This window comes from Rhinoraja longicauda, chromosome 8, assembly GCF_053455715.1.
Source record: "Rhinoraja longicauda isolate Sanriku21f chromosome 8, sRhiLon1.1, whole genome shotgun sequence".
NCBI lineage: Eukaryota > Metazoa > Chordata > Chondrichthyes > Rajiformes > Arhynchobatidae > Rhinoraja > Rhinoraja longicauda.
Genome location: NC_135960.1, coordinates 67,792,655 through 67,813,915, shown reverse-complemented (window position 1 = coordinate 67,813,915; position 21,261 = coordinate 67,792,655). Strand labels below are relative to the sequence as shown.

At 47.5% G+C, this 21,261-nt stretch overlaps 1 protein-coding gene across 1 annotated transcript in view; it reads right to left on the bottom strand.

Annotated features, from left to right (window-relative positions):
- Window positions 1-21,261, bottom strand: part of LOC144596371 (collagen alpha-3(VI) chain-like) — a 168,660-nt gene that overhangs the window by 30,194 nt on the left and 117,205 nt on the right. Inside the window, exons 19-26 of the mRNA XM_078404627.1 lie at window positions 11,456-11,577; window positions 9,040-9,181; window positions 8,268-8,330; window positions 7,201-7,233; window positions 6,279-6,315; window positions 6,165-6,176; window positions 5,580-6,070; window positions 1,084-1,171 (exon numbers count right to left, since the gene is read on the bottom strand). Coding sequence (XP_078260753.1) covers window positions 1,084-1,171; window positions 5,580-6,070; window positions 6,165-6,176; window positions 6,279-6,315; window positions 7,201-7,233; window positions 8,268-8,330; window positions 9,040-9,181; window positions 11,456-11,577 — 988 coding nt within the window. The remainder of the gene's footprint in view (window positions 1-1,083; window positions 1,172-5,579; window positions 6,071-6,164; window positions 6,177-6,278; window positions 6,316-7,200; window positions 7,234-8,267; window positions 8,331-9,039; window positions 9,182-11,455; window positions 11,578-21,261) is intronic.

Sequence of the window (21,261 nt, the reverse complement as noted above, 5' to 3'; positions counted from 1 at the left end):
GACCGCACCTGGAGTACTGTGTGCAGTTTTGGTCTCCAAATTTGAGGAAGGATATTCTTGCTATGGAGGGCGTGCAGCGTAGGTTCACTAGGTTAATTCCCGGAATGGCGGGACTGTCGTATGTTGAAAGGCTGGAGCGATTGGGCTTGTATACACTGGAATTTAGAAGGATGAGGGGGGATCTTATTGAAACATATAAGATAATTAGGGGATTGGACACATTAGAGGCAGATAACATGTTCCCAATGTTGGGGGAGTCCAGAACAAGGGGCCACAGTTTGAGAATAAGGGGTAGGCCATTTAGAACGGAGATGAGGAAGAACTTTTTCAGTCAGAGGGTGGTGAAGGTGTGGAATTCTCTGCCTCAGAAGGCAGTGGAGGCCAGTTCGTTGGATGCTTTCAAGAGAGAGCTGGATAGAGCTCTTAAGGATAGCGGAGTGAGGGGGTATGGGGAGAAGGCAGGAACGGGGTACTGATTGAGAGTGATCAGCCATGATCGCATTGAATGGCGGTGCTGGCTCGAAGGGCTGAATGGCCTACTCCTGCACCTATTGTCTATTGTCTATTGTCTATTGTCTATTGTCTACCTAGCTCTCTCTTGAATGCATTCAGAGAATTGGCCTCCACTGCCTTCTGAGGCAGAGAATTCCACAGATTCACAACTCTCTGACTGAAAAAGTATTTTCTCATCTCCGTTCTAAATGGCCTACCCCTTATTCTTAAACTGTGGCCCCTGGTTCTGGACTCCCCCAACATTGGGAACATGTTTCCTGCCTCGAACGTGTCCAACCCCTTAATAATCTTCTCTCCAGAGCTGCTGCCTATTCAACGATGTGCTATGACCTCCTTGCAGAGTGATGCATTCTTCCAAGATCGTTACACTTAACAAATAAGCATTTCTTCAGTATGAATCCCTGGAATTCCCTCGAAATGAGCCAAACATTTCATTGGGAATGGGGGGGGGGACCATTGAAATGGAAAAATATCTGGGTGGTATATTTCATCACGATATGATAAAACTGCAGTGAAACACCAAATATTTCAAACAAGAATCTGAAAGGATTGTAAGAACTTGGTACATACCTAAACATATGTGGCATGCCATCACCTTACTGAGTGTGTCGTTGTCATTACGGAAAACAAAGAACTGTGAAGTTCCGGCATCATTTTTCTAGTTAAAGATAGGAATGAGAAAGAACAGTCAACCAACAAGATCACCCCCTCTCCTCACATAGTGAAAGTTCATAAAGCAAAAAATCCTGATCACCAGATACTATTTGATCACCAGATATTCATTGGCTATATTTAAGAGGGAGTTAGATGTGGCTTTGTGGCTAAAGGGATCAGGGGGTATGGAGAGAAGGCAGGTACAGGATACTGAACTGGATGATCAGCCATGATCATATTGAATGGCGGTGCGTACAGGCTCGAAGGGCCGAATGGCCTAATCCTGCACCTATTGTCTATGTTTCTATCAATCAAAACAGCCTCATCTCCTTATGTAACCCAACCCAATCCTGACAGACACCATCCTTTAACATGATGATCCAGAAAGTATCTCATTAACACAGTCAGATCATTTCATTCCTGCTTCCATGTATACACTGATGAGCCAAAACATGATGACCTGCGTGGGTTTTCTCCGAGATCTTCGGTTTCCTCCCACACTCCAAAGACGTACAGGTATGTAGGTTATTAGTCTGGGCAAATGTAAAAATTGTCCCCAGTGGGTGTAGGATAATGTTAATGGGCGGCACGGACCCAGTGGGCCAAAGGGCCTGTTTCTGAGCTGTATCTCTAAAAATCTAAAATCATGGGCACTCTGATGACCTCCGTGTGCAGCCCCATATGCAGCAGGGTGCGATGCACTGTGTATTGTGACACATTCCTCCCGTGACCACCATTGAAATTTTCTGTGACTTGTGCCACAGTAGACCTTCTATCGGTTCGGACCAGATGGGATAGCCTTCGTTGCCCTCACGCATCGATGAGCCTTGGGCGCCCAACACCCTGTCTGTTTCCGGTTTGTGGTTTGTCCCTCCTCGGACCACTGTCGGTAGGTACTCACCACTGCTGACCGGGAGCACCCCACAAGCCTTGCCGTTTCAGAGATGCTCTGACCCAGTCGTTTGGCCATAACAATTTGGCCCTTGTCAAAGTCGCTCAGGTCTTTACTCCTGCCCATTTCTCCTGCATCCAACACGTCAACTTCAAGAACTGACTGTTCACTTGCTGCCTAATATATCCCACCCCTTGACAGGTGCCATTGTAACAATATAATCAATGTGATTAACTTTATCTGTCAGTGGTCATAATGTTTTGGCTGATCGGCGTTTATGCAATTGGAAGATGTGCATGCAAAGTAACTCAGGTTATTGCAAAGTGGTTCTGGAAAATCAATCTCTCTGGATGTGGACTTAAAGCTATGAATCATCTTCTGCTGATGAAGAGTGAAAATGCTCAAGGCCTTGAGATTAGTTTAGTTTGGTTTAGAGATACAGCGCGGAGACAAGACCTTCGGCTCACCGAGTCCGCGCCGACCAGCGATCTCCGCACACCAACACTATTCTACACAGACTTGGGACAACTTACAATTTTTTCCAAAAGCCAATTAACCTACAAACCTGTACGTGTGAGGAAACTGGAACACCCAGAGAAAACCCACGCAGGTCACTGGGAGAACATACAAACGCCGTACACACGGCACCCGTGGTCAGAATTGTGGTCAGGACTGCGCCACCATAACCCCCCCTGACTAATGAAGTCTATTGTTAGACTAACCTAACAGTCCGAACACTAAACAGATGTTAACAGACACATGATCCTGTAATGTGTGCCTTCATAGCCCGGCAAACAAACGTTCTAACATTGAAGGCAAATAAGGATCTGATCAGACTATCAGCGGTGTTAGTTTCAAATTCTTAAAGCTGAAAAGTGGCACAAAGGGAAGCCTTTACTAAGGTTCCAATTTAAAAGAAATTCTAACAGAGATGATACCGAACAGGCAATGGAAAAAAAGTGAAAAGGTGGTTGAAGATCTGAGAGGAATGATCTCAAATGTTTAAGAATATTGATGCCGAATATGATGTGGGGAATAAAAACCATTAACAATCAGGAGTGATATCAATTAATGGAAGTGGAAGAAATATAGCGTAAAAGCATTTAGCTGGAAATAACTACATGAAATAAAGTGGAGAGTCCCTATCCAGTTTGTAGAGTTATTTTGCAGAATGTGGATATATTTTGTTTTGATCTTCCTGAACAGAGCTAGATGGTCCACAAGTAAGAAAATGTGACCTTAGTTACCAATGGGTGTAAACGATGAACAAAATAACCCACAGACATCTGTATTTTTTTTTAAGGCTGGGACTTTATATGTAAAGGCCTATCCAATTCGACATCATTTATAATTAACATGAGAAAAGGCTTCTGGTATTCCACAGCATTAAAGGTAGATGTTTCAAAGTGGAAAGTATTTGAATGGGTCCTTGGGACAAACTATGTAAAGAGGCAGAATGCACCTTGGAATGGAGAGTGTAGGACAAGAGGTCACAGCCTCAGAATTAAAGGACGTTCCTTTAGGAAGGAGATGAGGAGGAATTTCTTTAGTCACATGGTAGTGAATCTGTGGAATTCATTGCCACACAAGGCTGTGGAGGCCAGGTCAATGGATATTTTTTAAAGCAGAGATATATAGATTCTTGATTAGTGTGGGTGTCAGGGGTTATGGGGAGAAGGCAGGAGAATGGGGTTAGGAGGGAGAGATAGATCAGCCATGAATGAATGGCGGAGTAGATTCGTGTAAGAAGGAACTGCAGATGCTGGTTTAAACCGAAGATTGACACAAAAAGCTGGAGTAACTCAGCGGGACAGGCAGCATCTCTGGAGAGAAGGAATGGGTGCTGTTTTGGATCGAGACCCTTCTTCAGACGTTTGGGATAAGGGAAACGAGAGATATAGACGGTGACAGGGCGGCACGGTAGCGCAGCGGTAGAGTTGTTGCTTTACAGCGAATGCAGCGCCGGAGACTCAGGTTCGATCCTGACTACGGGTGCTGCACTGTAAGGAGTTTGTACGTTCTCCCCGTGACCGTGACCGTGACCGTGGGTTTTCTCCGAGATCTTCGGTTTCCTCCCACACTCCAAAGACGTACAGGTATGTAGGTTAATTGGCTGGGTAAATGTAAAAAATTGTCCCTAGTGGGTGTAGGATAGTGTTAATGTGCGGGGATCGCTGGGCGGTGCGGACTTGGTGGGCCGAAAAGTCCTGTTTCCTCGCTGTATATATATGATATGATATGATATGTGGAGAGATAAAGAACAATGAATGAAAGATTTGCAAAATAGTAACGATGATAAAGGAAACAGGCCATTGTAAGCTGTTTGTAGGGTTTAGCCTCACTCTGACAATAGAGGTGACCGAGGACAGAAAGGATTATCCGCAACTCCCTCGTTAACTCATCCCTTCCCACCTAAACCACCCCCTCCCCAGGTACCTTCCCCTGCAACTGCAGAAGGTGCAACACCTGTCCCTATACCTCCTCCCTCGACTCTGTCCGGGAACCCCGACAGTCCTTTCAGGTGAGGCAGAGGTTCACTTGCACCTCCTCCAACCTCATCTACTGTATCCATTGTTCAAGATACGGACTCTTATACATCGTCGAGACCAAACGCAGACTGGGCGATCGTTTCGCGGAACACCTTCGCTCAGCCCGCCTGAACCTACCTGATCTCTCGGTTGCTAAACACTTTAATTCTCCATCCCATTCCCACATTGACCTTTCTGTCCAAGGTCTCCTCCATTGTCAGAGTGAGACTAAACGCAAATTGGAGGAACAGCATCTCATATTTCGCTTGGGCAGCTTACAGCCCAGTGGTATAAACATTGACTTCTCTCACTTCAGGTAGCCCCGACATTCCCTCTCTCTCCATCCCTCCCCCACCCAAGTCGCACTAGCTTCTCGTTTTCACCCTACAAACAGCGAACAATGGTCTGTTTCCTTTATCATCGTTACTTTTTTGCATATCTTTCATTCATTGTTCTTTATCTCTCCACATCATCGTCTAGATCTCTCGTTTCCCTTATCCCTAACCAGTCTGAAGAAGGGTCTCGACCCGAAACGTCACCCATTCCTTCTCTCCAGAGATGCTGCCTGTCCCGCTGAGTTACTCCAGCTCTTTGTGTCCATCTTCATCGTAGTAGACTCGAAGGGCCGAATGGGGCCTAATTCTGCTCCCATCACTTATGACCTTGCCCTGTGCTATGAGGCAGCGATCTCCAGCTTGAGTTGTCTGATTTGTCACACTTTTGAATAGAGAGCAGGAAAATAACTGCAGATGCTGGTTCAAATCGAAGGTAGACACAAAATGCTGGGGTAACATGGAAACATAGAAACATAGAAAATAGGTGCAGGAGTAGGCCATTCGGCCCTTCGAGCCTGCACCGCCATTCAATATGATCATGGCTGATCATCCAGCTCAGTAACCTGTACCTGCCTTCTCTCCATACCCCGATCCCTTTAGCAACTCAGCGGATCCGAGTACCATTTATCAAAGAGCAGAAGGAAAGTGGAATCTGACCTGCAGTGCTCTGTTGAGGGTACTATCTTCTCTGGGTGAGAGGTAGACAGAGATGATGTTCCCACTGGCAAGTTTTGTTATGCCATCATTGAGGTTCCTGGGCTTGGTTTGTCCGTCACTGAAGAACACCGCCACTTTTCTCATCAAAAAGCCGCTTCGCACCCTCTTGAATGTGTTCCTCGCCACAAAGTTCATCGCGTCTGCAATACTCGAGACTTTCCTCGACGGGACGAACTGAAGGTTTTTGATCTGTTCGACGAGGCTTCGCTTATTGCGGGCACTGCTGAATCGGATCTCGGTGACGATCTCACTGTTGTAGGTCAGGATGGCAACTCGGGCTCCCTTAGGACAGTTGCCCTCGACGATGTTCAGTTCCTGAACAATGTTGAGGATTGCGTTCTTGGTGTTCAGGAGCTGATTCGCAGTTTTGGAGTTGGACGTGTCGACCACAAAGGCCAGCTCAGTCGGATATGCAGGGCACCCACCTGCACCTAATGTGAACAATGAAAAGAATGAACTTTACTTTCAGACTTTGAGTCAATTATCTGAAATATAATCTTTTTTTTTGTAAAGTGAAGAACTTACCATAACAGCAAGCTGCAGGGGGGCAACAGAAAAGGAAAGACAATGAGTTTTACCTAGTTATAAATAGCCGAATGTATATGCTTCAAGTTAATATTCATTGTTGAATATACTTACGGCATGTGTCTTTGATTTGCTTAACAAGTCCACATGACTAGAACATTGAAAAAGTGAAAAAGGTGTTAGCTATAATGTAACAAAGTTCAAATGACATGTTAGAAACGTAGAAACATAGACAATAGGTGCAGGAGGAGGACATTTGGCCCATCGAACCAGCACCGCCATTCATTGTGATCATGGCTGATCATCCACAATCAGTAACCCGTGCCTGCCTTCTCCCCATGTCCCTTGATTCCACTAGCCCCTAGAGTTCTATCTAACTCTCTTTTAAATTAATCCAGCGAATTGGCCTCTACTGCCCTCTGTGGCAGAGAATTCCACAAATTCACAACTCTCTGGGTGAAAAAGAGTTTTCTCACCTCAGTTAAATGGCCTCCCCCTTTATTCTTAGACAGTGGCCCCTGGTTCTAGACTCCCCCAATGTTACGTTTCTAACATTGGGAACATTTTTCTTGCATCTAGCTTGTCCAGTCCTTTCATAATTTTGTACATCTCTATAAGATCCCCTCTCGTCCTTCTAAACTCCAGTGAATGTTCCCAATGTTGGGGGAGTCCAGAACAAGGGGCCACAGTTTAAGAATAAGGGGTAGGCCATTTAGAACGGAGATGAGGAAGAACTTTTTCAGTCAGAGAGTGGTGAAGGTGTGGAATTCTCTGCCTCAGAAGGCAGTGGAGGCCAGTTTGTTGGATGCTTTCAAGAGAGAGCTGGATAGAGCTCTTAAGGATAGCGGAGTGAGGGGGTATGGGGAGAAGGCAGGAACGGGGTACTGATTGAGAGTGATCAGCCATGATCGCATTGAATGGTGGTGCTGGCTCGAAGGGCTGAATGGCCTCCTCCTGCACCTATTGTCTATTGTCTATTGTCTAATACAAGCCCAGTCTTTCCAATGTCAGTTATTATCAACAACATTTTATTCACCTCAATAGAGCTTCCTCTTGGTCCTTTAGCACCCTATAGAGAAACAGACATATTAATAAATATATTACCACAAATATATATTACTATAAATTCATCCAGAAATATTTGTAGGAGAGTACATCATATTCATCGGTGTATGCTACACAAAGTTGTAGTATCTATATACTAAAACTCTCGTTTGTTTGTTTGTTTGTTCCTGAACTACAGCCAAAACGGTACACGATAGCGCGACAATTTTAGGCCCACCTTACTCACCGTCGTCTCTTTGGTGCTAATGAAGAAGCTTCATTGAAATCGGTGTTATATTTTTAAAGTTATTTCCATTTAAAATCTATCTCCTAGGGAGGGGGGGGGGGGTGGGAAGGAGGGGGGGGGTTGGGAAGATGGCGGGAGGGTGGGAAGAGGGCGGGAGGGAGGGGGGTTGGAAGAGGGCGGGTGGGAGGGGGGTGGGAAGAGGGAGGGAGCGGGAGGAGGGAGGTTAAGGGGGAGTTGAGGGGGATGGAGTGGGGGAGGAGAGGGGGAGGGGAGTGGGGAGAGAGGGGAGGGGTAGTGGGGGGAGGAGAGGGTTCTGCACCAATGCAGGAGGGGTTTGGGCCCATCGGAGTATGAGATTGAGGAGTATGAGAGAAATAGTAACGAGCTTCAAGGAGGCACATCATGAAGAAGAAATTCATCTTCGATCACTAACTCCCACCCCTGTGTGCGTTGCCTGTAATTGTACTCATGCCTGCACCTTCAGAGCTACAACCCATGGAACAAAGATGGATATAATGAGCCGTGGACATTTGTCTCACATTCAGAGCTTGTTAACAATACAACACCGCATAGACAGAAGATGTATACACAAGAAGCTGCAGTAACTCAGCGGGACAGGCGGCAGGATCTCCAGAGAGAAGGAGTGGGTGACGTTTCGGGTCGAGACCCTTCTGCTCCACCACATGGACAGAAGGCAGGAATTCTGCTGCTCAAAACAGGTGAACAAGATGCATGGTCTGGAGGCAGCGCTGCGTTAAAAAATCCCTTGTGGACGAATTAATGCATTGAAGAATCGGGTACAATGGATTTACCTGTGGGCCATTATAACCCATCTCTCCTTTTGTTCCAAAGTCTCCGGGAGTTCCAGGAACGCCCTGCAGAAGGAAAGTATAAGAAAATAACTGCAGATGCTGGTACAAATCGAAGGTGTTTATTCACAAAATGCTGGAGTAACTCAGCAGGTCAGGCAGCATCTCAGGAGAGAAGGAATGGGTGACGTTTCGGGTCGAGACCCTTCTTCAGAAGGAAAGGATCATTCAAGGAATAAATGCTTTCATCGCCAGGCGTGATAAATGCAACTTTATAATCTTTATCTGAAAATATCCGGTAGAATTACTTTCAGGACTCAGCACAAATATACTTTCCCACATTTCACTTTGCCTCCCTGAAATTGCGTATGCAGAATGATACATTGATACTTGAGCCCACATCGATAACTTGCCCTATTTTTCTTGACACATGCATGGACAATGAAGACTGACATATTTTCTCTCTCTCTCTCTCTCTCTCTCTCTCTCTCTCTCTCTCTCTCTCTCTCTCTCTCTCTCTCTCTCTCTCTCTCTCTCTCTCTCTCTCTCTCTCTCTCTCTCTCGGAATTTTACATTGCTAATTTTGCTGAGGAGAAATTTTACACAGCCTTATGAAGTACTTTCAAACATAAGTATTCCTCTCGAGAGATTAATTATTGTACTGTAAGCCAGCCAGCTACTGCCTAATTGGAGCAGATTCACTTATTTTGTTTACAAACATATCAAAGGAGCTCTTCCCAGCAACTAACCCTCTTAAGACATCACAGCTAATCACTTGGGACCAGCTTGTCTTGCCAGATGTGATGGCAGACATTTTTGAACTGGCACTAGCTCCTCTGGTAGAAGACAGAATGTAAAAGACATCGAGGGCAGTGAAGTACGCTCCCTGGTATTTAAGACACAGCGCATTCAAAAGTCTAAGTGAACATGGAACACAGAAGAGTGCTGTTCAGAAACCCGGCCTCTCACCACACAATGTCTATGCTGAGCATGATGTCAAGGTAAACCGATCTCCACTGACTGCGCATAATCCACATCCCTCCATTCCTTGCATACGCACGTGCCTATCTAGATGTCTCGTTCTTGCCACTACTAGTCCGCCCCTGCCACCATTCCCAGCTGAGTCTTCCCGCCTCTTATTTATGGAGCTCTAACATGTAAAATAACGCATTCAGCTCGACATTTTCCCCGTCCAGTCGACGCCTTCTTCGGTCATGATTCGGGGAATTTATTCTTTGGCTTCTGGTGAATAGAGCATCGGACAATTAAAAGGAAACTGTGGGACCCGCTTTGTTTAATTCTTGGCATCTGCTCTTTCCCAAATGGAAGGCAATGAGGGGCAGACACTTAATCTATTCAAGTGTCTATTCAAATCTATTCAAAATTCATCGACTAGGCTTGTACACACTGGAATTTAGAAGGATGAGGGGGGATCTTATCGAAACGTATAAGATTATTAAGGGGTTGGACACGTTAGAGGCAGGAAACATGTTCCCAATGTTGGAGGAGTCCAGAACAAGGGGCCACAGTTTAAGAATAAGGGGTAGGCCATTTAGAACGGAGATGAGGAAAAACTTTTTAAGTCAGAGAGTTGTGAATCTGTGGAATTCTCTGTCTCAGAAGGCAGTGGAGGCCAATTCTCTGAATGCATTCAAGAGAGAGCTAGATAGAGCTCTTAAGGATAGCGGAGTCAGGGGGTATGGGGAGAAGGCAGGAACGGGGTACTGATTGAGAATGATCAGCCATGATCTCATTGAATGGCGGTGCTGGCTCGAAGGGCCGAATGGCCTCCTCCTGCACCTATTGTCTATTGTCTATTGTCTATTGTTTATACAAACAGTAACGGGCCCAGCACCGAACCCAGAGGCACACCACTAGTCACAGTCCGAGAAGCAACCTTCCACCATCACCCTCTGCTTCATTCCATGGAGCCAATTTGCTATCCATTCAGCTATCTCTCCTTGGATCCCATTCGATCCAACCTTCCACAGCAGCCTACCATGTGGAACCTTGTCAAATGCTTTGCTGAAGTCCACATTCACAGCTCTGCCCTCATCGACTTTTATAAGACACATTTTCAAAATGTGAGATTTGTAAGATACAACCTCCCACGTACAAAGCCATGCTGACTGACCCTAATCAGCCCTTGTCCATTTAAATAGATGTATATCCTATCCCTCAGAATGCTCTCCAGTAACTTTCTAACTACAGATGTTAGGCTCACAGGCTTTCCCCTGCGGCCCTTCTTGAATAGAGGCACAACATTTACCACCCTCCAGTCTCCCGGCACCTCGCTTATATTTAATTATGCTTCATAAATCTTAGCCAGGGCTCCTGCAATTTCCTCTCTATTTTCACATTGTGTCGTCTGATATATCTGATCTGGCCCGGGAGATTTATCTACCTTCAGACGCGGCAGGACCTTCAACGCCTTTAGTTTAGAGATGCAGCGTGGAAACAGCCCCTTCGGCCCACCGAGTCCGCGCCGACCAGCGATCCCCACGCACATTAACACTATCCTACACACACTGGGGACAATTTTGCGCACACACCCAGCCAATTAACCTACATACCTGCAAGTCTTTGGAGTGTGGGAGGAAACAGATGATCTCGGTGAAAACCCACACAGGTCACGGGGAGAACGTACAAACTCCGTGCAGACGGCGCCCGTGGTCGGGATCGAACTCGGGTCTCCGGCGCTGCAAGCGCTGCAGTGCAACGACTCTACTGCAGCGCCACCGTGCCGCACGACAGTGACCGTAATATGACCGTAATACTCTCTTTGACCGTAACACTGATTATGTCCCTTATTCCAACATTTGCCTTGTGAAATCTCTTTTCTGTAACGTCTGGCTGGGTTATATGCTCTGGTCCTGAGTTATGGGAGGCCGATTTATCACGATGGCAGAGGTCAAATTTACACACCATCTATTTTCCCTTGCAAAGCTCTGACTATGCAAATGTATAAACAGGAAGAGAACATCTACACAGACCTGTGCTTGCAATCTTCGTTGATCAACATCGCTGGCACAAACACATAACAGCATCTGCTCTAGCACAGAGTTGGAAAAGAATAGTTGGAAAAAAATAGTGTGGACAAGACCGAGATTATTCATAAATTTAAACAGAATGTAGCAAGCACGCAAACACTGAATCAAGTCTGATCTTCGTGGAGCTGCCACTTCACTTACGTTCCTATTGTGGTGATCATTGGAAAGTTACCATGCTGTTCCAGCGAGCAATGCATAAATCGAGAACCAAGAAAATCCAGACATGCAACAACAACGACATGAAACGGCTGGTAACTTGGAAGCTGAGGAGACAATAAGTCAATGTGTCGGAAGGAACAGCAGATGCTGGTACAGCGGTAGAGTTGCTGCCTTACAGCGAATGCAGCGCCGGAGACTCAGGTTCGATCCTGACTACGGGCGCCGTCTGTACGGAGTTTGTACGTTCTCCCCGTGACCTGCGTGGGTTTTCTCCGAGATCTTCGGTTTCCTCCCACACTCCAAAGACGTACAGGTTTGTAGGTTAATTGGCTTGGTAAATGTAAAAATTGTCCCTAGTGGGTGTAGGATTGTGTTAATGTGCGGGGATCGCTGGTCGGCGCGGACCTGGTGGGCTGAAAGGGCCTGTTTCCGCGCTGTATCTCTAAACTAAAAAAACAATCCCGAAGCCCCATTTAAACTAGTCCCATTTGCCCAAGTTTGGCCCGTCATGTCACACTTGCCACGCCTTCAGACACTTGAGACCCTTTCCACACACCTCCACTGAGCTATTTGGCGTTACACCTCCATTTAACCTGCTCCCCTAATCTATCACCTGGTATAAATACCTGAGATCATCAGCAATTGGGTGCTGACTAACCAATTCTGCATTCTGTAGGTTCCAGGTCTATATCTTGCGGTTCCATTTGTATTTGGATTTTGGGATTTCTTCAGTACTTCTCGGAGATCCTCTCAGGACTGAGATGAGGAAAACCTTTTTCAGTCAGAGAGTTGTGAATCTGTGGAATTCTCTGCCTCAGAAGGCAGTGGAGGCTAATTCTCTGAATGTATTCAAGAGAGAGCTAGATAGAGCTCTTAAAGATAGCGGAGTCAGGGGGTATGGGGAGAAGGCAGGAACGGGGTACTGATTGAGAATGATCAGCCATGATCACATTGAATGGCGGTGCTGGCTCGAAGGGCTGAATGGCCTCCTCCTGCACCTATTGTCTATTGACCTTCCCTCGGATCAGTGTGCGCTGATTGATGTAACCATCCGGATGGATAACTGTCTCCGAGAGCGAAAACGAGGCAAGCTATCAGCAGCTCCCAAACAGTGCCCTTACCCGTCACACCCCTCTCATCACAGTGAGCCGATTGCCTCACTTCCCTCGGGAGGAAGAAGCCCCAGGCATCCCGGTCCTGACCCAGTGAAGGGGAAGCCTGTGCAGATTGGCTGCACCAGGCTGAGCCAGGCCGAGCGCCAGACACGCAGATGGGAGAGGTGATGTCTCCACTGTGGAGGTCACAGACACCATACAGGAGAGGTGTTGTCTCCACTGTGGAGGTCCACACTTCATACAGGAGAGGTGCTGTCTCCACTGTGGAGCTCCACACTTCATACGGGAGAGGTGTTGTCTCCACTGTGGAGGTCCACACTCCATATGGGAGAGGTGTTGTCTCCACTGTGGAGGTCCACACTCCATACGAGAGAGGTGTTGTCTCCACTGTGGAGGTCCACACTTCATACAGGAGAGGTGCTGTCTCCACTGTGGAGGTCCACACTCCATACGGGAGAGGTGCTGTCTCCACTGTGGAGGTCCCTGACACTCCATATGGGAGAGATGTTGTCTCCACTATGGAGGTACCGGTCACTTCACCGCTGCTCGCCCGGTAAACGCCAACGCCCCCCAGCAAGAGAGGGATTATGGGCGAGCAAGGTTTATTTCCCTCCTATTTCCACCAGACTCGCTCTGATTACGGCACGCTTTGGAGACACGCTATTGAAACTTAATGCTATGATTGACTCGGGGCAGATGATCGCTTCATCGATGTCACTGTTGCTTGGAGATTTCTGCCCTTTCCATTTCTGAGCCTTCTGACACCAATTTGGTCTACACGTTTCCTATCCAGGTACCTGTCCAAGCATCTTTGAAGTGCTGCTGTGGTACCTGTCTCAATTACTACTTCTGGCAGCTCGTGCCATACACCCATCACCTTCTGAGTGCAAAAGTAGCCCCTTTGGTCCTTATTAACTCTTTCCCCTCTAACTTTAAACCTTGGAGTTCTGGTTCTCGATTCTCCAACCCTGGGTAAAAGATTCTGTGCATTCATCCTATCGATTGCCCCCATGGTTGTATACATCCCTCTAAGATCACCACTCGGCCTTCTTCAGTCAAAGAGGCACGGTGGCTCAATGGTGGAGTTGCTGCCTTTCAATGCCAGCGACCTGGGTTCCATCCTGACTTTGGGTCCCATCTGAACGGAGTTTGTACGTTCTCCCTATGACTGCATGGGTTTTCTCCGGGTGCTCCGGTTTCCTTCCACTCCAAAGATGTACATGTTTGTAGGTTAATTGGTTTTGGTGAAATTGTAAAACTGTTCCTAGGTTATAAGATAGTGAAAAACTTTTTCACTCAGCAATTCAACCAGGTCTAACGATGATCCAAATATCTCAGCTAGGGCTCCTGCAATTTCTTCTCTAGCTTCCCACAATGTCCTTGGTGTATCTGATCAGGCCTGGGAAATTTATCCAGCTTCATATGACTTAGATGTCCCAGGTTATTGAAGGAGGCAAGAGAGATGATTACAGGGACTCCTGCAGACTGGAGAATTGTAGGCCTGTGACCCTCAAAGGGCCGAATGGCCTACTTCTGCGTCTATTGTCTATTGTCTATTGTCTGCGTACGGTGTGATTGCTCGTCGGCATGGACTCAATGGGCCTGTTTCCGTGTTGTATCTCTAAAGTAAAGTTAAAAAGTAAAGTCCTTGTTTGTCCAAGTTCTCTCTCCCTAGAGCTCAGTACCTCAAGTCCTGGCAACATTCTTGTAAATCTCCTCGACACTATTTCCAGCTTCAGAACATCTTTCCTTTCGCAGGGTAACCAAAACTGAACACAATGCTCCAACAATGGCCCTGCCAATGCCTTGTGCAACTGTAAAATAACATGACAAATCCTATACTCCATACCCTGACTGATGGCCGGTGATCCAAAATACTTCTTTACCATCCTCTCTACCTGTGATGCTACTTTCAGGGAACTATGTACCAGTACTCCACGAATCCTCTGCTCTACAACACTCCCTGGGGTTTCACTGTGAAGGCCCTGTCCTTGTTTGACTTCCTAAACTGCAACACATCCCACTTATCTGCATTAAACTCCTTTAGCCAATCTCAGTTCTTTTGCCCAGCTGATCAAGATCCTGCTGTCTGAAGCAGGATCTGAAGAAGGGTCTCGACCCGAAACGTCACCCATTCCTTCTCTCCTGAGATGCTGCCTGACCTGCTGCATTTTGTGAATAAATACCTTCGATTTGTACCAGCATCTGCAGTTATTTTCTTACAAGATCCTGCTGTAAGTCATCTGCAGTCTTATGAATCATGAATCAGTCTGAAGAAGGGTCTTGACCTGAAACGTCACCCATTCCTTCTCTCCTGAGATGCTGCCTGACCTGCTGAGTTACTCCAGCATTTTGTGAATAAATGCCTTGCACATGATCAGAACCTGATCAAAGCCCTTGCTGAAGTCCATATTGACTATGTCTATGTCTTTGCCCTGGTCCCCTGATTGGTTATTTCTTCAAAAAACTCAATCGCATTCATGAGACACGACCTAACATGTATAGAATCATGCTCTCTGCCCCTAAATAGTCCTGTCCATCCAAATGTATCTGTAACTTATCCTTCAGAACCTGCTTGAGTAACTTGCACACCACAGATGTTAGACTCATTGGTCTATAGTTCCCAGGATTTTCCTTGCAGCCCTTCCTAAATAGAACCACATCTTTAGCCACCGCCCAGTCAACCAGCAATTCAACCAGGTCTAACGATGATCCAAATATCTCAGCTGGGGCTCCTGCAATTTCTTCTCTAGCTTCCCACAGTGTCCTTGGTGTATCTGATCAGGCCTGGGAGATTTATCCAGCTTCATATGACTTAGGATGTCCAGCACCTCTTTGACATTAATACAGACTGTGATCAAGACATCTCCATTAACTGCCCCATGTTCGAGAGCCTTCAGATAGACACAAAATTCTGGAGTAACTCAGCAGGACAGGCAGCATCTCTGGAGAGAAGGAATGGGTGATGCTTCACGTCAAGACCCTTCTTCACACTTCATGTCTCAGTCTTCATGTATTTCTCCACAGTAAAAACTATGGGCAAATACCTATTGAGGACCTTGCTCATCCCTTGCAGCTCCACAATAAATGACCACCTGGGTTTCTGAAGGGCCCTATTCCCTCTTTAGTTATCAGCTTTCCCGAAATGGACATAAAATATCTTTAGAGTCAGAGTAATAGAGTGATACAATGTGGAAACAGGCCCTTCATAGAGTGATACAGTGTGGAAACAGGCCCTTCATAGTGTCATAGAGTGATACAGTGTGGAAACAGGCCCTTCACAGAGTCATAGAGTGATACAGTGTGGAAACAGGCCCTTCATAGAGTCATAGAGTGATACAGTGTGGAAACAGGCCCTTCATAGAGTCACAGAGTGATACAGTGTGGAAACAGGCCCTTCATAGAGTCACAGAGTGATACAGTGTGGAAACAGGCCCTTCATAGAGTCATAGAGTGATACAGTGTGGAAACAGGCCCTTCATAGAGTCACAGAGTGATACAGTGTGGAAACAGGCCCTTCACAGAGTCACAGAGTGATACAGTGTGGAAACAGGCCCTTCATAGAGTCACAGAGTGATACAGTGTGGAAACAGGCCCTTCATAGAGTCGTAGTCATAGAGTGATACAGTGTGGAAACAGGCCCTTCATAGAGTCATAGTCATAGAGTGATACAGTGTGGAAACAGGCCCTTCATAGAGTCATAGAGTGATACAGTGTGGAAACAGGCCCTTCATAGAGTCGTAGTCATAGAGTGATACAGTGTGGAAACAGGCCCTTCATAGAGTCATAGAGTGATACAGTGTGGAAACAGGCCCTTCATAGAGTCATAGAGTGATACAGTGTGGAAACAGGCCCTTCATAGAGTCACAGAGTGATACAGTGTGGAAACAGGCCCTTCATAGAGTCGTAGTCATAGAGTGATACAGTGTGGAAACAGGCCCTTCATAGACTCATAGAGTGATACAGTGTGGAAACAGGCCCTTCATAGAGTCACAGAGTGATACAGTGTGGAAACAGGCCCTTCATAGAGTCATAGAGTGATACAGTGTGGAAACAGGCCCTTCATAGAGTCACAGAGTGATACAGTGTGGAAACAGGCCCTTCATAGAGTCATAGAGTGATACAGTGTGGAAACAGGCCCTTCACAGAGTCACAGAGTGATACAGTGTGGAAACAGGCCCTTCATAGAGTCACAGAGTGATACAGTGTGGAAACAGGCCCTTCATAGAGTCGTAGTCATAGAGTGATACAGTGTGGAAACAGGCCCTTCATAGAGTCGTAGTCATAGAGTGATACAGTGTGGAAACAGGCCCTTCATAGAGTCATAGAGTGATACAGTGTGGAAACAGGCCCTTCATAGAGTCGTAGTCATAGAGTGATACAGTGTGGAAACAGGCCCTTCATAGAGTCATAGAGTGATACAGTGTGGAAACAGGCCCTTCATAGAGTCATAGAGTGATACAGTGTGGAAACAGGCCCTTCATAGAGTCACAGAGTGATACAGTGTGGAAACAGGCCCTTCATAGAGTCACAGAGTGATACAGTGTGGAAACAGGCCCTTCATAGAGTCATAGAGTGATATAGTGTGGAAACAGGCCCTTCATAGAGTCACAGAGTGATACAGTGTGGAAACAGGCCCTTCATAGAGTCATAGAGTGATACAGTGTGGAAACAGGCCCTTCATAGAGTCATAGAGTGATACAGTGTGGAAACAGGCCCTTCATAGTGTCACAGAGTGATACAGTGTGGAAACAGGCCCTTCATAGAGTCATAGAGTGATACAGTGTGGAAACAGGCCCTTCATAGAGTCACAGAGTGATACAGTGTGGAAACAGGCCCTTCATAGTGTCACAGAGTGATACAGTGTGGAAACAGGCTACACAGTCAGAACCTTTCTCGCAGTGTGGAAATGTCAAAGACCAAAGGCCGCAGCTAAAACGTGAGAGGGGCAACATATAAAGGAGATGCACAGGGCAAGTTTTTGAAGCAGTGCGTGAGGGGTACCTGGACCAGCTGCTTGGGGTGGTGGGTTGAGGTAGATACGATAGTTACATTTAGGAGGCTTTTAGATAGGTACTAGACCAAGTGGACCCGTTGGGCCCAAACCTCTCCTACATTGGTGCAGCACCCTCTCCTCCCCCCCCTCCTCTGTCTCCTCAACCTCCGTTCTCCCTTCTCCCCCCACTCCCCCCTTCCCTCCCTCCTCCCCCCTCCCTCCTCCCTCCCCTCCTTTTAAACTTTAAAATGTGAATAACTTTAAAAATATAACACCGATTTCAATGAAACTACTTGCATTATCACTAAAGTGACAATGGTGAGTAAGGTGGGCCTAAACTTGTCGCGCTATGGTGTACCGTTTTACCTTTCACCGTCCGGGCGCAGCCTGGAACGTGGCAACTTCAACAGCCTGACCGCGGGAGAAGACGGCAGGGGAAGAGACGGCCTTCCATCACAGTGAGGAGGTGACTGGAGGAGACTCACTGTGATGGATGTTTCTTTTTGTTTGTTTCGTGTTGGTTTGTGATTGTGTGTGTAATTGCTTATTTTTATTGCTCTTATTGTTGGACTGTGGGTGACAATAGACAATAGACAATAGGTGCAGGAGAAGGCCATTCGGCCCTTCGAGCCAGCACCGCCATTCAATGTGATCATGGCTGATCATTCTCAATCAGTACCCCATTCCTGCCTTCTCCCCATACCCCCTGACTCCGCTATCCTTAAGAGCTCTATCTAGCTCTCTCTTAAATGTATTCAGAGAATTGGCCTCCACTGCCTTCTGAGGCAGAGAATTCCACAGATTCACAACTCTCTGACTGAAAAAGTTTTTCCTCATCTCAGTTCTAAATGGCCTACCCCTTATTCTTAAACTGTGGCCCCTTGTTCTGGACTCCCCCAACATTGGGAACATGTTTCCTGCCTCTAACGTGTCCAACCCCTTAATAATTTTATACGTTTCGATAAGATCGAGGTGAGAGAGGAGCCTTCGTTAAGGTGACGAAATCTCGTCCAAAAGTCTTGGTTTTTTGGATGACAATAAAGGTCATTCTGATTCTGATTCTGATTAGTACGGACGTCAGAGGTTATGGGGAGAAGGCGGGAGAATGGGGTTTGGAGGGAGAGATGGATCAGCCATGATTGAATGGCGGAGTAGACGTGATGGGCCGAATGGCCTAATTCTACTCCTATTCCTTGTGTCCTTATGATTTTTGGCATGGACCTTGTGGGCTGAACGGTTCCCATGCCGTACCGTTCTCTGTTCTAGGTTCTATGTGCACCCACTCTACCTGATGCAGTAAAGGTAAGAGGAAGTCAACAACACTCCAGCTGCAGAATTGAAAGCCTGCACTTTTGGACTAGCAATGGTTGCTGTCCAGTTGTTCCAGTAATGTTGCTGCGAGGACATTAATGGAAAACGCCGCCCAGCCACCCTGCAATCATTAAAGTGTTGGACAACAACAGCGCTCTTGTCAAGTGGCAATTACTTGCCAATAACCTGTTGTCCAGAAGACCACTGGACGGGAGCTTTGATCGCCCCGACTGCGGATGGTTCGATCGTCCCTACTACGGATAATATATCCCTTTATTCGTCCCACACCGGGGAAATTCACAGTGGATAGCAAGAGACAAGAGATCATTCATTATAAATAAAAGATACATAAATTGTCATCAGTTTTCTGTGTGATCTAAGCTGTTACTGTTGACTCGTCTGCTGGGAGCAGTGCTGGTTGTGCAGTCTCACAGCAGCGGGAAGGAAGGACCTCTTATATCTCTCCTTCACACTCTTGGGGTGAAGGAGTCTATCACTGAAGGAGCTACTCAGTGCAGTGACAGTGTCCTGCATGGGGTGGGAGTCGTTGTCCAGCAGCGATGTTAGTTTTGCCATCATCCGCCTCTCTCCCACCGCCTGCACTGAGTCGAGGGGGCAACCCAGGACAGAGCTGGCCTTCCTGACCAGCTTGTCAAGTCTCTTCCCTTTCGCCGCTGAGATGCTGCTGCTCCAGCAGACCACTCCATAGAAAATGGCCGATGCAACCACCGTGTTGTAGAAGGTTCTTAGGAGTGCCCCCTGCACTCCAATGGACCAAATCTCCTTAGCAGATAAAGTCTGCTCTGGCCCTTTCTGTATAGCGCATCGGTGTTTTCGGTCCAGTCCAATTTATTATTGAGGTAGACAACCAGGTACTTATAAGAATCCACCCTCTCGATGTCCATTCCCTGGATGTTCACCGGTGTCGGGGGGGACCTGGCTGCGCCTGCGGAAATCCACCACCATCTTCCTGGTTTTCCCTGCTTTGATCCGGAGGCGGTTCAGCTGGCACCAGTCCACAAACTCCTTGATCAGTTCTCTGTACGTCCTGTCCTCGTCGCCCGTGATGAGGCCAATGATGGCAGAGTCGTCAGAGAACTTCTGTAGATAGGAGTCTGCAGAGCTGTGCCTGAAGTGTGTAGGGTGAACAAGAATGGCGCTAACACTGTTCCCTGCGGAATCCCTGTGCTGCCGACCACCATGTCCGAGACCAGGTCCCTTGTCCTCATACTGTGGTCGGTTGATGAGGTAGTCCAGAATCCAGGATGTGAGGCGGTGATCCACTCCTGTGCGCTCCATCTTGCCCCCCAGAAGCCCCGGCTGGATGGTGTTGAATGCACTGGAGAAATCAAAGAACATGATTCTCACAGTGCTATCCGGCTTCTCCAGGTGTGAGAGAGCTCTGTTCCGCAGGTAGATGATGGCGTCCTCCACCCCGATGCGAGTCTGGTAGGCGAACTGCAGCGGATCCATTGATGGTCTCACCAGGGGGCGGAGATGGGCGAGGACCAGACGCTCCAGTGTCTTCATCAGGTGTGACGTCAGTGCCACCGGCCTGTAGCTGTTGAGTTCGTTCAGGTGCGGCGTCTTTGGCACCGGATGTCTTTGGAACCACGCAGGATGTTTTCCACAGCTGTGGAACTCTCCCCAGTTTCAGGCTCAGATTGAAGACATGCTCCACTATTCCGCACAGCTGGTCTACACAGGACTTGAGGATCCTCGAGCTGATGCCGTCCGGACCAGCCGCCTTCCCCGCATTGATCTTCCTGAGCGCATTCCTCACCTGGTCTGTGGAGAGAGACAGACTGGAGCACAGGGGCTGGGTGCTCAAGGGTGTGAGAGGAGGAGGGGGTGTGGGGGGGGGGGGGTGGGATGATGTGGGGGGAGGAGGTGGGGGGTTGGGGCAGGATAGTACGATCACCCCAACTGCAGATGGTTCGATCGCCCCCGACTGCGGGAGCTTCGATCGCCCCGACCGCGGGGGAAAAGGAGGAAGGAAGGTACAAGTTATTTGCCTTCCATCAGAGTGGGGAATGTGAGGACACTGAAAAACAAGATGGCCGTGCTGCCTGTGCCGGTGGGGGCTCGTGGAGGGAGTGCCGTGAGTGCGGTGATCTCGGTGTTTGCCGGGTCGTGGCTCCTTGAGGACATCCCGGAGTCTAGTGCGAGTGTGGACGGCTTTCTGACTGTTCGGGCGGACAGGGACTGGAGAGAGAGTGACAGAGGCCAGTACAACTCTGGTCACATCACGGTGAAGGAACGTGTGTGTGGCCCGGACATTGCACTGATGGCTGTGGGTCTCTGCTTATGCTGTGTGCACTGGGGATTGTCACACAATAGACAATAGGTGCAGGAGGAGGCCATTC